The following is an 18,225-nucleotide window of genomic DNA, read 5'->3' as shown; positions in this document are numbered from 1 at the left end:
CCGAATTTGCAAATACAAAGTATAGGTTTATTTTGACTCTTTAACCAGCAGGCGATAAAATAATTGATCAAAACAAATCTCTGAATCTACTGAAATTAATATATATATCTATATATAAATAATTGGTTAAGCATTTATACTTTGTTTTACTGTAGATAAGTAATATATTTTCTATTTCTGTATTTTCTGACTTTTTAAATAGATATCCCTATAATTCCTATTTGTAGTTTGCTTGGCCAACTGAACATAAAGATAATGCAGAATTGTGGGAAACTTGCAGGATATACTGTCTTTATCACTGGAGCTAGTCGAGGTATCGGCAAAGCCGTTGCACTGAAAGTGGCTCGTGATGGGGCAAACGTAGTTGTTGCAGCAAAAACTTCTGACCCACATCCCAAATTACCTGGCACAGTACATACAGCAGTCGAAGAAATAACACAAGCTGGGGGAAAAGGGCTGGCTTGTATCGTAGATGTTAGAAAAGAAGAAGAAGTCCAAGCTGCTATTGATAAAACAGTTGAAACCTTTGGAGGAATTGATATTTTGATTAATAATGCTAGTGCTATTAGTCTCACTGATACCAAGAATACTACAATGAAGACATATGATCTGATGAATCAAGTAAATGCACGTGGAACCTATCTTTGCTCAAAATTATGCATTCCTCATTTGCTGAAGTCCAGAGAAGCAGGCAGGAATGCTCATATTTTAAATATGAGTCCTCCGCTAAATATGTCACCGAAATGGTTTGCGAGTCATGGTGCGTACTCCATAGCAAAATATGGAATGTCAATGTGTACGCTTGGAATGGCAGAAGAATTTGCGGAAGAGGGAATAGCTGTAAATTCACTTTGGCCAAGAACAACTGTCATAACTGCTGCAGTAGAAATGATAACAGGAGGAAATAAAATGGCAGCTGCAATGTCTAGGTAATTGCTCAGCAATATTTTTGAAATTTTGAAATTTGAAATGCTTTATTCAGTTATATAATCAACAATCTTTTTTGACCTTAACTGTTTTTCATCACATTTAACTTTTTATAATCTGCTCTTCCACATAGTCCACATGAGACAGGAAAACTTGTGGTTGGCCATCTGGTAGAGTTGCATGTCTCTGCAATATAATCTCTAGCGAGCAATTGCTCTCCACAGTAACAGTTCTGAAAAAAATTAATTTTCTGTTCAATTTCGATTACCTAGATATTAGAACCCTAAGTGTCGCTGCTTGATAATTACTGTAGCTTCAGTTTCTCACTTCTTCCCTTCCCAGTAAAATTGCGCATTCAGTTTATTGTTGTCGTTTTGTATGCCATGGCTATCATTACTTATCGATTTTAATCGGTAAGTATGTTGATAGGTATTTGTCTGTCTGTTTGTCTGTTAGATGCACGCGATATCTCACGAAAGCGAGATTGGATCTGCTGCAGATTTCGCATGTGCATTCATCATATCTCGTACCAGAAGCCTATTGATTTTGGTCGTATAATTAGCGAGTTATCAATTAATTAGTGATGGGACACAAGGTGTCACTATGGAGTAACAGCGCTGTTTTGGGGGATCCCCTAACTTTCGATCGATAAGTCTTCGGTCTCTGACCAATATTCTCGTTTTTAATTTTACCGGCTGGAAAAAACATGACTGTCAGTCTGTCACTATTAACGGTCATATCTGTGGAAACTTGAAGGCATGTCTGAAGCCGGACTGATGAACATAAAGGCAGGTTACCATAACAAATATTTTATCTGTCCTCAATCTCCTAGAAATCTTCATCTTCGAAAAATCTCGACTATATGCTTAAATAATAATATGCACCCGTTTTAATTGAAATATGAAACTTGATAATATCTTTAATTTTAGGAAGCCTGACATCATGGGAGATGCAAGTTATGCAATTTTGTTGCGGGATTGCACAAAATGTACCGGTAACTTCTTCATTGATGATGAAGTATTGACGGAAGAAGGCATCACAGATATGGATCAGTATGCTGTTGATCCAACTCAAAAATTGGTTGATATTGTCAATCCAGGATCATTATGGAGTGCGGTTGTGGGTGCTTTCAACAGTAGCAAATCAAAACTCTGAAATTAATTGTTATTTTGTATTTGTGCAATATGCAAGGAATTATTTTGATGGAAAATTGAAATATTATGCAAATGGTTAATTAAGATAGCATGAATCATAGTCAATTCATATTTAAAGTAATGTAATCATTAGGATTAGTACTTGGTCGAGGCCTTTGCTCCTGACCGCCATGAGTTCTTTCTGTGCCCCCTTCCCCCTAACGGGGTCGAGTTTGAGTGACCCATCTCTAGTCTCTTCATTACTAAACATTGAATATGGCCACTGTTGTCTCATCTTTATGGCTGATAATGTTAAGAGTTGGTCTATTAATATTTATGCTATGTGTTTTCCCCGCTTATTGATTTTTATACCGACTACTTTAGTTTTATAATAGCAGAAGTTTGATCATCCTGGATGCTCATAATTTGTAAAGATATTATTATTTGACAGATATATAATATTAATTTTAAAAATTGTGTCATAAGATTTATCGATATCTTTTATCTAACTTTTTTTTTCATTATTGATGATTCATCATTGATTAATCAGCATATAAGATTTCATAGATTATTGTATTAAACCATGCATTTGAATTTTGAATTCCTAATCAGCATTGAACCAATGGCCTCATCTCCTGTATTTTATAGATTTATATTGGTTACCAATTCAGATTTCATGAGGTATATTTGCTTGTATTTGTATTGTATTTGGTGCGCTTCTGTGATTTATCACCTCTTGAAGCCATTGATTGTGTCGTTTTCCTTTATCCCTCAATGCTCTCCATTATCCTGTTCAATGTGAAATGTCTAATGTCGATAGATTAGCCTATATAAAAGATTTCAAGTTGTACACGGCCTTTCAGAGCAAAAGGTTTAAATAAGCACCATTTAAAATAAATAAAGTTTAATTACTCCAGTTTATATTTCTAATTATAGGATAGAAATTAGGCATGTCTATGAAGAGAAAAAGGTTAGATGGATCAATAAAACTCAATTCAACTATTGAAAAAGTTTTTCGAAAATATGGTGAATCTGATGATACCAGTACTGGATTGGTAAATCGTGATCCAATTAAAGTAGGACGAAAACAAAAAAGAAGAGACAAAAAACGTCACAAGAAGGAAAATAAACTAAAACATTTCCAATTTCTATCAAAAAATAAATCAAATACTGAACAAAATAATCAAAAAGTGACTCTTGAATCGACAATAAAATCAAACGAAACTAACAAACCTGTAAAATCAAACGAAACTAACAAACCTGAAAAGAAAAAAAGGAAAATTGAAACTGAGAAAACACGACAAAAAAAATCACTTGCAAGGGACAATGCTGCTGATGATAAAGTAATTACTTCTCTGGAGAAAAAATTGTATCTAAATAAACGAAAAAATACAAAAAAGCTGCCGAAATCTTTCACTGATGCTGGTTTGGACTATATCTTAGGTGCTCTCGACAATGGGGGTGAAAATTCTGAAGATGAAATGATAGCAGAGGAAGAGGATGACTTTTTTACTGATGAAATCAATAACAATGAACAAGAAATGAATTTATCTGATCAGGAAAATGAAGATTCAGACTTGGAAAAAGATGATAATTCTCGATTAGAGGAGGCAGAATCTGAAAAAAAATTGGAAAAAGATGATGAATCTCAGCCGGAAGAGGCGGATTTTGATGAAACTTTAGAGGAATCTGATAACGATAATTCACAAGATGATTTTAATATGATTGCTGGAGATTCTGAAACCACCAACACAGGAAAGTACATTCCTCCTGCAATGCGTGTCAAACTTTCTCAAGAACAAGAACAAAATATACAAAAACTAAAAAGAAAAGTTAAAGGTTTATTTAATAGACTCAGTGATGCAAACATGAGCAATATATGCAATGATATTGAAATGCTATTTAGAGAAGGAAGTAGAGCCATTATGTATAAAGTTTTGACTGACGTGGTCATGGATCAATTTAGTGCGGCCGATCCTGTACCTGACAGTTTAATCAATGAAACTGCCATGTTGGTGTCGATCATAAGTACAAGAGTGGGAATTGAATCCCTAATGCATTTCTATGAAACAACATCTACAAAGCTCAATTCGATCATACTTGCAAAAGGTGATTTTTTTATTGTTTCTATTTTGTTTTCACATTCTACACACCTGGATTGTATGTGGGACAAACAGGTATTTGTTTCAGATACACTGACTTGATGGTGGCAGACCAGTAGTTAGGTGAAGTTCTGAGATGACGAGGGATCCAATAATCTTATCGTACATAATTATGCCCCATAAGTTTTGGACCTGCGAACCCACGCAGGGTAATAAGAGATGGGATGACAAGTGTGTTCCTAATGCTTATCACGATTGGGACTGGAGGTAATTTTGTTGCCTTTTTTATGCCTTTTTTAATCGAACATTGTTTCAGATAATGTCCATGGAAAAGCTGCAAATAATTTGCTCAAAGTCTTGGGATGTTTATATCAATTAAAAAGAATAGACTGCAAGGTTATTCTTGACATCTTTCGAATATTAATTTCATCATTTACGGAAAAGGACATGGAACTTGTACTCGATATATTGAACAAAGTTGGATTTCAACTCCGAAAAGACGACCCGGAATCGTTGAAAGATATAATCAAGGCAATTAACTCAAAATGTGAAGGTATTGTAGCCATGGTTACCAATATTTTATAAAACATTTCTAGTTTGCTTTTTTCTACCCCAAATGGATACAATCGCTGTTCAAGTTTGTCTTCCAATTTTTAATAATGGATCATTAACTAGTAATATGTGCAACTCATGTCCTAAATTTTGTACACTTTGATTAGTTTATAAATTGCTGCACTTAATAATACTGCTGAGTTATTATGCACCTACATTGCGTGAAAGAATTTTTTTACGATATAATCTTTAATCCAAATTTAAACAAATTTCCATTCGTCAAGTATATTATGTTTAGGACATTATTGCACTATTTTTTTACAGAATTGAATGTGTCCATGGATGATGGTTCAAGAATGTCTTTTATGTTGAACATATTGATGGCTGTCAAAAACAACAATATCAGAAAAGTCACAGGTTGCTTATTGAAGATTAATACTTGGTTATTTTTTTAACAATAGAAAGACTGCGCAGATGCCATGCAGTATTAATTATGATGCGTGATTGGTTTGACAACTAATTTTGTTTCGAAACAATGCTTAAAATTGAAACATTGATGGTTGAAAATTTATCATGTTCACTCTAAAACCGTATTTTCAATTCCCATCCCATTCAGTTCTCTTTTCATATTTGATCACAACAAGGTAGTATTCATATATATATTTATCTGTGGGATTAATAATAATATGAGCATAGCTTACCCAATTCATTGTGTGTCATTGCTTGAGTTATAGTCTTTAAAAACGTAGTGGCTTGTGTTAAAGTCTATGTGCTTTGTTTAGAGTAAATGTTAGGCAATAACGAAGTTTGTCTTGTAGGTTTTGACCCCGATGCAGTTTCTAAGATGAGAAAAAAATTTGCTGCACTGACAAAAAATTCAACTGGAGATTCCAGTTCTGATACTGTACCCCCAGTTAAGTTACAGGTACAGTCAACACTTCATATATATAGGATATATCTATGAAAATGAATTTATGATATTTGTTACATCTTTAATTTTATGTATTGCTTGAAGTGATAATATTTAATGTTGATGCTGATGAATCGATGCTCCAGAAGTATGCGCACCAAGATGTCGCGCAACCTGAATCCTAACCAGTTGTGCGCCATCTTGGTGCGCATACTTCTGGAGGTCCGATGAATCAATATGCAGAAAAGTGTTTAGTGTTTAGTATCACTGCTGGTTAGTTGAGCATGCGTTTTTGAGTCAGTACCACTTGAGTTGAGGTGATGACTCAGGCCTCCTCAATCAAACCATGGGTCATCCGAGCCGAGTCAAGTACTGAAATAAGTCTCATTGGTGATTAGTTGAGTATGAGTTTGCATCATTTTGTTTAGATGAGTAGGGTCACTCAAGTTGAGTCAATGATTCTGGCCTTCCCAATCAAACCTTGTTTAGTATATAATTTAAAAGGAAAGATTTTCCATAGATGAGCATCCCTAACCAAAATATGCTACAAGCAGCCCAAAATCTCTATTTTTCTTTGCTTGTATTTTTATCTCATAGCACGGCAAATAAATGAAGGTACTATTAAGCTAACTGTTCACCTAATTCAAAATTGAAACTTATTGCTTACAATTGTGGTTAACTAAAAATATATTTGTTAAATTTTTTTCATTGTTATTGTTTCTAGTTTATAAATTTATAATCATACTTATTTCAGGATTTTCTAGATGCTGAAACCAATGGTAGATGGTGGATTGTAGGCAGTTCCTTTGCTGGTAGACCAATGTTGGATAAAACAGGAAACAAGCAAAATGAAAATGAAATAAAAATTGATTTTTCTGTATCTAAAAATATTGCCGATGCTGCAAAAAGACAAAGAATGAATACTGACGTTCGTAGAAATATATTTTATGCCGTTATGACTGCAGATGATTTTGTCGATGCTTATGAAAAAGTCTTGAAATGTGGATTGAAGGTGAGTAAATGGAATTTGATTATGGGTTATTGGCAGAATGAATTTTCATAAATAAAATGATTAATCTACGCTTTTTATGACAAGATTTGTGAATTCCTCCACCCAAAATACTACTCTATCAGATTATTCTGGTAGTTTTAATTTCATTATTAAAAGTAGCAGACTAAACAAGTCAGTGTATTATATAAAATATAATACGGAAAGTAGTACAGTATCTGTTAAAATCCAAATTGAGTCTGTTTCCACTTTTGATCTATTTTATTTCTTACATTTTCAGGGTAAACAATTGAGAGAGATACCAAATGTAATCGTCGACTGCTGCCAACAAGAAAAATTATTCAATCCTTATTATCTTCATTTACTTGACAGATTTTGCCAAAATGATCGGTAGGTTGGTATTAACCGCATGTGAAGATGATTTTAACAAGAAAGCGCTGCGTTTTATGTGCATGGGTTAGAAACATGCTCATGGTCGCACCCCTTTTCAACCTACTCAGGTTCAAATTCTGTGGGAATAATTATGTGCACGAGTATTGCTGCACTCCTCATTTTTATAGAGTAGCTATCATAACTGCTGGTTGGTTACGACTTCCTCCACCATCAAAACCACTCATGTCAAACAAATTAAATATTCTAATACCTGACACGGACTGGTAACTTAATGGGAAGCTGTGTTACTGTGGTTTGGACACTATGGTTGATTTATATTGGCGAATTTGTGTTTTCATACCTGAGTATCATTGGTGATTCACATTAGACCATTAGACCATTTTTTGATTTCTCTAATAATGGATGCATTGTGAAGGGAGCTCTATTCCCCTTCCGCCCCATCTATTTTTTCCGTGAGGTCAGTGGTATAAATTGAAAATACAAAAATGAAAGTCTTTACTTTTTCAGTCAATTTGGGATCAGTTTACAATGCACTTTCTGGGATAAATTCAAGGCAATTGATTCTCTCAAACAAAGTCAGATGAACAACATCGTTGAGTTATTATCTCGACTTATAATCATGGAAACACTAAGTTTATCTTGTTTGAAGGTATGTACAAAATTATCGTTTTTGATACCTTGTGTTTTTGAGAGAAAGACCTTTGAATATTCCATGAGGTCGTCGTAAACAAAGCTTATTTCTTATCATTCGATCCCCTTAAAGGCCTGGTGGTTAAAGTGTTAGACTTGACTGTGTTTCTATGCAATACCACACATTTGGTTTAAAATTCCACCCACAGTTGTAATAATAATAATAATAACAAGTTGTAATAATATTAATTGTGTAGGCAACCAGAACGGTTTGGTTGCCGATTCCAAAAATAGTACCATATCTCTTTCAGTGGGGCTTGCTCAAAGGGAATAAGCATCTCATAACATTTTGTTTTCGAATGAGTCTTCGAATTTGAATAATACAATATTGCTTATTGTATTGGCTTATTGAAACAGGTGTTCCACCCTAACTGGGATTTACTTTTGTAGTTTGGGGTTCATGTTCTTATTTTTAACCAGAACCACCATGTGAGAATTTTCCCACTTGTATGCATATAACAGTTGCATTTTTTTTAATACTAACCTTATAGATATATTTCTCAATGTTCTATATGAGTATATATGCAACCTGATTTCTTAATAATTTTCAGGCGATAGATTTCACAGAAATAGACAAACCTATGATCAGATTCCTTAGGTTGTTTCTTTGTTTGGTGGCGGAAAAAGCTTCGAGCGAGGATCATTTGAAAACTATTTTTGAAAAGCTGAGAACGTCAAAGAATAAACTTGTCAAACAAGGAGTTAATTTATTTCTACAATACTTTATGCTTTCTGATGGACAGTTTATAACAGAACATTCTTCACTTAATGAACGTTTTCAAATCATGTTATCGTCTTTAGGAAAATCACATCAAACATTTTTATGATATTGGTTAGTTACTCTTGGATTCTGCATATTGCCTTTAGGTTACAATTGGACCTCCTGAAGTATGCGCACCAAGATGGCGCACAACCTGAACTCAGGATCCAGGTTGTGCGAGATTCTGGTGAGCATATTTCAGGCGTACCTTATAAATTTTACTGGTGATGTTGAATGTGTATGTAATCATGCGTCAAGAATTTTTGTTTGTATTGATATTTTCAGTCACTACAATTCTGTTATAATTTTGAATCTATTCACTAGTTAAGATATGTATTTGCCAATATCATTTTGCACAATCAATCCCATGTTAAGCAAAGTTAGTTACAATTGACAAGAAAAGATAACAGCTTCGATAATTTCTAAAAATTGGAGAGCAGCCAAAAAACTTGGTACATTTTGCTTGGTACTATGTCTATGTGGTACTATATACTTATCTGTTCTTCTAAATTTAAGTTTGAAACTTTTTTGCTTATAACAGTTGTTTACTAAAACTATATATTACCTAGTCTGAATCAATCAAATGGATTTTAAATTCAATTTTGATGTCGGCGATAATGACACAAAGCAAAAGGATCCTCTGGATGCTAAAAAAGACAAAACCATAATATCAAATGATTGCACATCGAAGAAGTTCCCGTTAAAATCGAACAACGTTTTAGAGGTTTCGGACATTGCCAAATGCTGGTTAAGTAAACCAGATGAAAATCTGTATGAAGTGGATACATTAGAAGTGGGGCAAGCAATTTCACTTCAAATTGTGACTCCATGTGATTTGACAGATCAAGATGAAAGTGAAAAAGGTCGTACTGGGACTACACCATCGGATTTAATACCTAATGTTTATGAAGGTGGTTTCAAGGTCTGGGAATGCACTCTTGATGTTTTGGAGTACCTATCTCGTCATGCAGAGGAAAATATTTTTAAAGGGAAAAGGGTTATGGATCTTGGCTGTGGTGTTGGAGTTTTAGGAACGTACGCTATATGTAGTGCACAAGCCGGCTTTGTAACATTTCAAGACTTTAACAAAGACGTAATAACAGATGCAACAGGTCCAACATCATTACTAAATTTTAAAATTGGTCATAATTTGGATGGAATCTCAACATGCCAGGAGACAGGATTTCAAACCAAAGATTCTTGCAAATCGGATGATTCAGAGTCTGCGAATGAAGAGATTCTTTCTAAAGCAACAGATTCATTGTTAAGTGACTTATGGAAAGATTGCAAATTTTTATCATCTTGCAAAAAAAGGGTTAATTTTATGTTTGGTGACTGGTCCGATCTCATAGACTGTTCAAATAATAATAAGTATGATGTTATTTTGTCATCTGAAACGATTTATAATACAGCTTACTATAGCAAGTTGCATTCGTTTTTAGAAAAATTTCTGAAAAGAGATGGAGTGATTTATATGGGTTCAAAATCACATTATTTCGGAGTTGGTGGGGGTGTCCTTGCCTGGACTGAATTTGTTAAAAGTCGCGATGTTTTCGAAATGAGAACAGTGCATGTTATTGAAGCTAACTTAAAAAGGGTTGTACTTTGTATGAAATTTAAATCTGAGAATAAAATGTGATAAAACTCGTATGACTATTTTTGGTAGTCTGTCTGTTTTAGGATAGGATTTACATATTTATTCCGAGGAGGGGAAGGCCGATAAGACGGCTCAACCATGTGGCGAACCACGGCTTCTCGTCCGCCCGCCATTCCATGTCGGGTATGGGATTAGTTAGTTGTTTGTTTTCGGAAGCATGGACTTGATGTGGAGGAAGCCGTAGCCAACCAGCGGTTACGTGAACCACCCTACGGCGGCGAGGAGTCCAGCAATATTCTAGCACATAACTATCCCAGCATGGGATGCGAACCCACGCAGAGTAATCAGAGGTGCGATGGCGAGCGTATTCCTAACGATAAGCCACACCGTCGCGCCGAGCAATCTTCCGTGTTATTATGAACTTTATTAAACTGGAGCTAAAGATATGATTTCGAGACAAATCTCCACAAAACAGTTTTTAGCCATAATTATGCTAAACTCGAGTTGTCCAGCAATTTGACAAACTCGAGGCCTCCTTTTCCATTCTCATAAAAACTCGTCTGTGATAAAAAGATCGTTCATTTCATTGCTTTGTTGCTATAATCAAACATAAAATTGTTGATAATCCAACATAGATAAAAAATGATAACCCTGCAAACAATTCAAAATCGTGGTACCATATTTTTAGGGGAACGTTTAAAATGGAAGATTTATATTTTAGCGCAAAAGTGACTCGCGATAATTAAAACGTACTTGATAAGTCAAGCAGAAGTGAACGAAAAATAACAATAATATGATGTCAAAGTGTAGTGTTGCATAGGCTTGATGTGAGTTATAATTATTTTGTTAACCATCATTCATACCAAGCAATCAAAGGTATACAGAAATTAAAACTAGATCAATTTAAATATAACTATACAACATTTTCAGTCAAACCTAAGTGGTACCGATAATATTTACGGCTTTTCATTATCGTAGGTTTATTCGGCAGTTGGTATAATTAATTTAACCACACATATAGTTTTTTCCTGTTTATCAAAATGCGCCAAGTTTACAACAATTAAAACAAAAAATAAATTCGATCACAAGGAAATTTTAGTTCGATCAGGAAAGCCAGAAAATAATATACACTTCTAAAATCATATTCGGATCCTTTCAATATTTCACAAATTAGATTCATCAAATGCATAGAATTAAAATAAACTAGACACAAAAATCGATTATGTCCTCAAACCAAACTCAGAACAGAAACGCAAAATAACGAAGGCTGGATCTTAGAAGAAGCTAACGGGAGCCTAACGACCTCTTCCGCTCTGATCATCAAGTTTACCCTTATAAGTAATTAACAAAACCAGTGCCAGTCAAGATCATATCGTTTATTGCTTCACTGGCCAGCAACGGTCGTCAAGGAAAAGCTAGTTTGGGTATAACTTCGTTCCAGAAATACATTCTGTTACTTTGAAAATTATCCTTGGAGATAGTGATGCCCTTGTTTATTACTGCGTATCTTGGGTACTGCGGCCAGCCAAGTTCTTCCGGCGGAGATCTGGGTTAAAAAAGCAAAAATTGAAAATTAACTTAAACGCACTGAAACATAAAGGTGTCAAATGATTGAATAGGATAAATAAAAATAAATATCTAAATGGAACAAAATGAACCCCTTGAGTGGCTGCTTGTTTTGTGCCTCCATTTTAGCGACTGTGTAAAAATTTTGACGGACATTTTGTCATAAATCAATCTGCACGTCGTGAGCATTCATAACGTTTCACCCATCGTTAATTAAAACTTGAATTTTCGGAATCATTGACAGTGCCACTACAGTGTTGTGTAAACGTCCCCAGTCGCGAGTCACGGATCGAGTCGATAACTGAAGTAAGTCTAATTGATGACAGTCATTACATTTAGATCACTCGAGTCAGACAAATGGTGACTCGAGGAGTCTAACTTGTGTCGAGTCGATAACTTCATCCTACCCAGAACCGGACTGCCACATTCGGCATGCGTTTATTTGAGATACATTATCGTAAAATCATCTAGTAACAGTTTGATAAATTCTTATCAATTCTACTGTAATACTACTTACCCAGTTTTTGCAAAGTGAGCAATTAAATGCATAAACTTCTTGCTTATCTCCTTATCAATATCAGAAAAATACAATGCAGGATTATCTCCACCTGCCAATTCTCGTACGAAAGGCAGTCCGAACATGTAGGGGAAATCGTCAGCATGATCTGCTGTGTCAAACTTAAACAACCGCGGGAAATCTTTGGGTCTGGCGTCGTACATTGCTGGTTTTAAGGTAAATTCGAAGAAGTATGCCCTTTGACCCGACTCTGAAATTAATAACGATTGTATATTGTTGTTTGTAATTTCAACAAAAAATCTATTTAATTTACAGGAAATAAGGTATTACAGTAAGTTTCAAGCAAGGACTGCGTAAACCTTCGGTCCCCCTAAAGCGGTTTCCAAAGTTGATTGAACGGATGCCAAAATTACCGGAAGGATATTCGCAGGCCAAGAGAAGGGTGCTTCGGAAGGAAGCGGATACCGGTACGTATACTCAAGATGCCAGTATAATTGAATTGTTACGATTATACACGTGCTTGAACTGTGATAACGATGTAACGATTAGCGGTATCCAGAACGTTACACTATTTTACATGAGTTCGACGGGTTATATTAGAGTGTTACGCGGGCCGTATTTGGCCCGTGAGGCGCGGTTTGGGAACCACTGCCCTACATGGTCATGAATTGTTCGGCAGAGGCCTTCTCTTGATGCCATTCGCGACGACTATGCCAATTTAAAGTAAATTGTCTCCAATTTGCTTATTTTTTTCACTGCAATGCATATATTTTTTACTTCCATTTGTTGCATTTTTTATATTAAATATGGCGCACAAGGCACTTTTGAATTTAATAACACCTCAAGTTTATAAAAGATGTACCTTTTACTTTTTCTGCGAACCTTGCAGATTTCGAAACGAACCAACAATCCGCTATTGCTTCCATAGTTCCTTTATAAAGTTTCATTCCCTTGTTCCCGACTTTCTTTGGATCGAGATATTCCAGTGTAACAGCCTTTAAAATGGCATCAACATTTCCACTCTGATAACGATCGTGGAATAAATTTCGAAGAGCACTTTCGGCTTCAGATCTTGTTAGATCAGGCCCTGAAATTTCATAAATGAATCCTGTGTTACAGCAAATATTAAAAATTAACGAATTTTCTGAATTCAACAAAGGGGTTTGTGGACAATCATTCATATCGTATTTCTATATCTTCAATTCTAAATTATCTATGATCAAAATCAAATTAAAGGAACTTGACAATGAAAACGTACGTATTAATCGCCATGAACAAATGAGCCATAGTTGAGACACACATACTATATAGTATACTGTGCTTAAAACAAAATAGCTTGAATAAAACATTGCATAGATGGTCTCACCCTTTAAATAAATATTAGAAAATACGCGCCGAGATAATAAGTAGTTTTGCTCTCCATTCATAACACCCATCATCACTGGTACAGAGGACACAAAAGTTTTTGTTTCGATGGCTTCGTTTATCGGAACTGGAAATAAATCTCGGTCTTCTAGCATCTTGAAATTCTGAAATAGTTGAAGCCAGTGGTGAAAAACTAAATCTTCTATCATTTATAAGCGATAAGCAGACCTTTTTTTTACGAAAAATTGAAGTAACATTATCATAGGCTCATAAAGTTAAAACGTACCAAATTATCGGTTAAATTAAAGTAAAAATACGTAACTAGGAAATGAGTGAATACATATGGATCCCATTTAAAGGAGATCCCATGATGGTTAGGTTTAAAAATGTTAGCAGACATCAGCCATAATTTCACTTCATTTTAATGGAACTTTAATTTTATCAACGATGCTTTCGGGAGTATTCATCTTGTTAACATTACACGTTAGGGTAAGTTGAACGGAAACGTTTTACTCTTCAGTATCGCTTAATGCTAAGGCTCCACATTTAACATTGTGCATACGGCTTGAAATGTTCATCAATTCTAATCCATCATTGGGACAAGACCGTTGTGATACCGTTTTACTTACAATGTCCATATCTTTGACTAACTTCATAATTCTGGAAGTTGAGATTTTGTTTCTCAGGCAAGTACTGGTGTACGCGTTGTCGTCAAATTTGCAGCTCACGTTCTTTGCCATCCTAGATAAAATGTGTTTCAATTACTTTGTGCAATTAATTAATATTAATCGGTAACTGATCATTTTGGTAATTGGTAAATTTCAAAGTACTTTTTAATAATAGAGATAAGTTCTAAGCGATTTTAATAATAAGTAGAGAAGTACGCGGTTCTCTTCAACATAACATTTATGAATTTAATTCTTGAATTCATAATATCACTTCCAATTCATCGACTTCACCCTCCACACATTTATACAGCTGATAGTTGTGGAAAATTGTAGTTTATACTTATTAAGAAAGATATTTCAAATACAGATTTTAGATTTATAAAAACTGCTTATTTTATCATTGATAGTATATTATTTACACGGGTCTCGATCTATTCAAAAGCTTTTTCTCTTTTATGTGTTTGTTGAACCGAAACTTATTAGACCATTATTAAATCACAGGTTTCCAAAAATGTCTTTGTATGGATCCGACTTCAGATGAATACTCTAATCTTCTGATTTTTTTTTATACCTATACTCAACCCGAACATGGCATGACAACCTACTTTAACTATTTGCCCCACAGAATATATATCATTTCTAATTCATGAGAGTGGGCCAGGTGTTTTAAAAAATGAAAGTGGTACACGACATACCTGAGGCATCGTTTAATAACACCATTATGCATGCCGTACACCTCATATTCGTACACTTGAGGTGGTTTTTAATCCGTTAGTATTTAAATTTTATAAAAAGTGCAATACCTCTCAATTGCATCTCCGTATGTTTTTGGCCAAACCATGGAATTAGGAGCACCACTTGTAGCGAAAACACGATGAAACAATCCTTTGCTTTCCGGAATGAGAGTATGTGCTGTTGCAGCAACAGCTCCAGCTGACTCGCCCATCAGCGTGACTAGATTTGGATTTCCACCAAATGCCTCAATATTTTTCCTATAATAGGAACAGAGTGTAATATGTTTTTTCTACTGTGGTTATGTTATGCCACTAGATTTATGACTGTTTTGGAATACCCCAATGGGAATGAAATATACATTAGCATTCGACAAATTTTCACGTAAATATCCGTTTAGTCAAGACGACATCGATTCTAGACAATTAATGAACAATAACACCGGACTATACCGAGGATTTGATGACTTTCTTTGTTTCAAATCGTCTGATAAATGATACTTACTGAACCCATTTCATTGCTTTCAAATGATCATGAAAAGCATTGTTAGGAGGCGCCCACTTGTCTTCCGTTGTTAAAAATCCGAAAACACCTAATCGATATTGAATTTGAACTAAGACGACATCTTCAAACGCAGGTAGGCCCCATAACTTCGTTGTGGAAAAGAATGCGTCCATTGACCCACCATGAATCCATAAAACAACCTACACGTAGGAAAAAATAGACTTGAGTATCTATGAAAGAATTTTATAATGATTTATTGTCGAATGCCTAACTGCTATCGTTCAACTGTAGTTAATGAAACCTTTGATTTAGAATATAAGCTCTTAATCTTGGAATAATAATCCTATTGAGTAGGCTTATCTGTGACAAAGTGTCTAGCATTAAATCGATGTAAGTAAGCATTTAAGAATATTCAATAGAATTTCAAGTGTAAGAATATCGACGTAAATGGAATATATCTACATTAGCTTACAGGTAGTAAATTATCTCTTTTTGTGTCGTTGGGTGATCGTGGAGTAAAGATATCCAATACTAAACAATTCTCGCTCATGAGCGGGTTGTCCGGCAAAAGGTACTTCAGGTACGTGTCTTTCCGTAAGCCGTTCAAACGAACTCTGTCCTGTTAACAAACGGTGTGATATTCGTTATTATTAATCTATATAATATAATATTGTATACCATTGCTTAGAAAAGACTCAAACAACAAATATAAAATTTATACTCAAGGTAACATTGAAATGAAGCGTCATATATGACACGGGAATAAAGCAGAGTTTAACAATGATTCATAGTTACTACTCATTAACATTTAATTTTGACTAATTACTGAGGACATATGGATCTGGGAAATCCCAAACCATTAAAACAAACAATATTTTTGTGTATTATGTCATAGTTTACATGTTTAGCAAGAGTATTTGATGTATTCTGCTACCGTTATTTATGAGCATTTGTGATGTAACTTGTACCTGAACACACATGGGTCTGTTCTCATTCGTAGCGTCACGTACGCCATCCCATGTCCACGGGTCTTCGGCCGGCCGGAACCTAAAAACATAGTCCGGCGATCGGCCGTATTGAACTCCAAAATATGAATAAACGGGCCTTGAGGATCCAATGGCATTTCTGAGCGTTCCTTTAACTTTTCCATATTGCGTCTGCACAATGGGATCTAGAGATATATACGAAACCAGTGAGAAATAGGCAAATAGCAATATTTTCTCGCTGACTCATACGCCTAATCCATAATTCAACAGGTATTCATTATATACCTTATGATCACAAGTATTTCGTTGAAAATTGTTGAATCCAAACAGTTACTTTTTTGCCCAACAGGAGGATTGTCAGTGTCACCTGTTTTAGTATTGCTGTACAGAATTCGTCAATGGCGGTGACTAAATAGTGCCAAATCGATTAACAGCGTAAACTTGAAGCCGTATTGAATTGCGACTAACGTGGTCGATTATACTTAAGAAAAAGAAGCTTACACATGGCTATAATATTGCGCTTAGACTCACCTAAGTTTGCCGCAAATGAATATTTCAGCACACATCCCAGGTACGATAAAATTATAGTTTTCAGCAATATATCCATTTTGAGTCATCAGCTGATCGATCCTATAGTTGCAGTATAACTTGCTGCCTAGGCTAGTCAATTTCTACCGAATGATAGATATATAGTAAAGCCGGTGCTTCCTGTCAACGGAAACGCCAGAATACGTGCGATGCGAAAGTAAAACGCGCTAATGCTCAACACAGACTGAGCTACTATTTCAGTACTAGGGCTATCACGACCGAGTTTTATCAACGCAAAGTAGTGCGATTGTTGAAGAACTGGCCAGGACAGTGTAACGAATCCGCCAGGAATTCAACCGACCGTGGAAAAGATTCACTACAGGGTTACTTACTCAGTAAATAATACCAGCAAACTTAAATATCGGTCGTGCAAACGAACGGGCATCATCCCACAACGCGAAATGTATTGAGAAACTCTGTCGATACCCTCAATCAAATATATAGTTTCGCAATCATAACCAATCAAGCAAATCGCAAAGCGAGTGGGGGCAAAGTCCTACATGACTGCCGCGATCACAGCAGAAACAGCGCTCGTGATGAGCCAATTTTGCCAGAGAATATATTTCTGTGAAATGCACCTATTACAGCAGTACCAGACCAATCAATAATTGAATATTCGGCTACCAAACGTATTGAAGGATTTATTACTCGTAACTAACCTATCAGTTAACAAAAAGAAAAGTATGACATGACATAAAAAATTGTACCAATGCCAACTTGACTAAATAATCACGCATTTCTTTCTGCTGTGAGCAGCACGATATTGACACAATAACTTAAATTGTCGGGCGCTACGGTACGCTCATCGATTTGTGATCAATTTTCATAAATTTGAAGTCCTATAAACATATTGCTACATCTGCTGCACGAATGGTTGGTATTGGGTAGTCATGTTTTTCCATTTAACCTTAAAGTTAAGGTATGTTCTCAGTTTTATTATGTACCGGGATAAACTGTTTGATGCCATTAAAATACTCTTTGGGCAGGGCTCAATATAGCTACCACCAGCTCATCTTTTATTATTATACCACAATCAGAACACGGAAGTGTTTCAACCTGGAACCTGCATTGTCGAACAAATCCCACTGGTTTCGTCGCCCCTGCAATACCGTAACGAAAATAAGCCGTTCCAAACTGGGCTACCAGTACTATGCTCTAGTCCAGGGTGACGAGAAATTCCGACTCAACAGATGTCACACGTCGATCAGACTAATAACGAAGTCAGT

General features: G+C 35.4%; 4 protein-coding genes across 5 annotated transcripts; 3 read left to right on the top strand and 1 right to left on the bottom strand.

The window, feature by feature from the left end:
- Window positions 1–178: 178 nt before the first annotated feature.
- Window positions 179–2,996, top strand: LOC120332338 (hydroxysteroid dehydrogenase-like protein 2). The gene is made up of 2 exons (XM_039399561.2): window positions 179–929; window positions 1,857–2,996. Exons 1-2 carry the CDS (start codon window positions 256–258, stop codon window positions 2,080–2,082), a joined length of 900 nt encoding a protein of 299 aa, XP_039255495.2. The 5' UTR covers window positions 179–255; the 3' UTR covers window positions 2,083–2,996.
- Window positions 2,996–9,017, top strand: LOC120332335 (nucleolar MIF4G domain-containing protein 1-like). Its single transcript, XM_039399559.2, has 8 exons — window positions 2,996–4,169; window positions 4,479–4,715; window positions 5,039–5,131; window positions 5,533–5,639; window positions 6,379–6,636; window positions 6,914–7,023; window positions 7,534–7,675; window positions 8,268–9,017. The coding sequence occupies exons 1-8, from the start codon at window positions 3,011–3,013 to the stop codon at window positions 8,541–8,543; spliced, it is 2,382 nt and encodes a 793-aa protein (XP_039255493.2). The 5' UTR covers window positions 2,996–3,010; the 3' UTR covers window positions 8,544–9,017.
- LOC120332336 (histidine protein methyltransferase 1 homolog) lies at window positions 8,422–10,124 on the top strand. 2 transcript variants are annotated; one of them, XM_039399560.2, is made up of 2 exons: window positions 8,422–8,548; window positions 9,046–10,124. In XM_039399560.2, exon 2 carries the CDS (start codon window positions 9,060–9,062, stop codon window positions 10,113–10,115), a length of 1,056 nt encoding a protein of 351 aa, XP_039255494.2. In that variant the 5' UTR covers window positions 8,422–8,548; window positions 9,046–9,059; the 3' UTR covers window positions 10,116–10,124. The 2 variants fall into 2 exon arrangements, with proteins under 2 accessions (XP_039255494.2, XP_077975105.1); XM_078118979.1 differs by having other exon boundaries at window positions 8,530–8,548; window positions 9,018–10,124.
- A 1,310-nt stretch (window positions 10,125–11,434) lies between these two features.
- LOC120332445 (fatty acyl-CoA hydrolase precursor, medium chain-like) lies at window positions 11,435–18,089 on the bottom strand. The gene is made up of 10 exons (XM_039399689.2): window positions 16,943–18,089; window positions 16,394–16,596; window positions 15,898–16,044; window positions 15,426–15,625; window positions 14,993–15,181; window positions 14,151–14,262; window positions 13,523–13,685; window positions 13,019–13,243; window positions 12,157–12,406; window positions 11,435–11,619 (listed from the first exon to the last, which is right to left on the bottom strand). The coding sequence occupies exons 1-10, from the start codon at window positions 17,016–17,018 to the stop codon at window positions 11,478–11,480; spliced, it is 1,707 nt and encodes a 568-aa protein (XP_039255623.2). The 5' UTR covers window positions 17,019–18,089; the 3' UTR covers window positions 11,435–11,477.
- Window positions 18,090–18,225: the final 136 nt, after the last annotated feature.

The sequence above is a fragment of the Styela clava genome, chromosome 13 (genome assembly GCF_964204865.1).
Source record: "Styela clava chromosome 13, kaStyClav1.hap1.2, whole genome shotgun sequence".
NCBI lineage: Eukaryota > Metazoa > Chordata > Ascidiacea > Stolidobranchia > Styelidae > Styela > Styela clava.
Note: the sequence above shows the minus strand (reverse complement) of the source record. Positions and strands in the feature narration are given on the sequence as shown.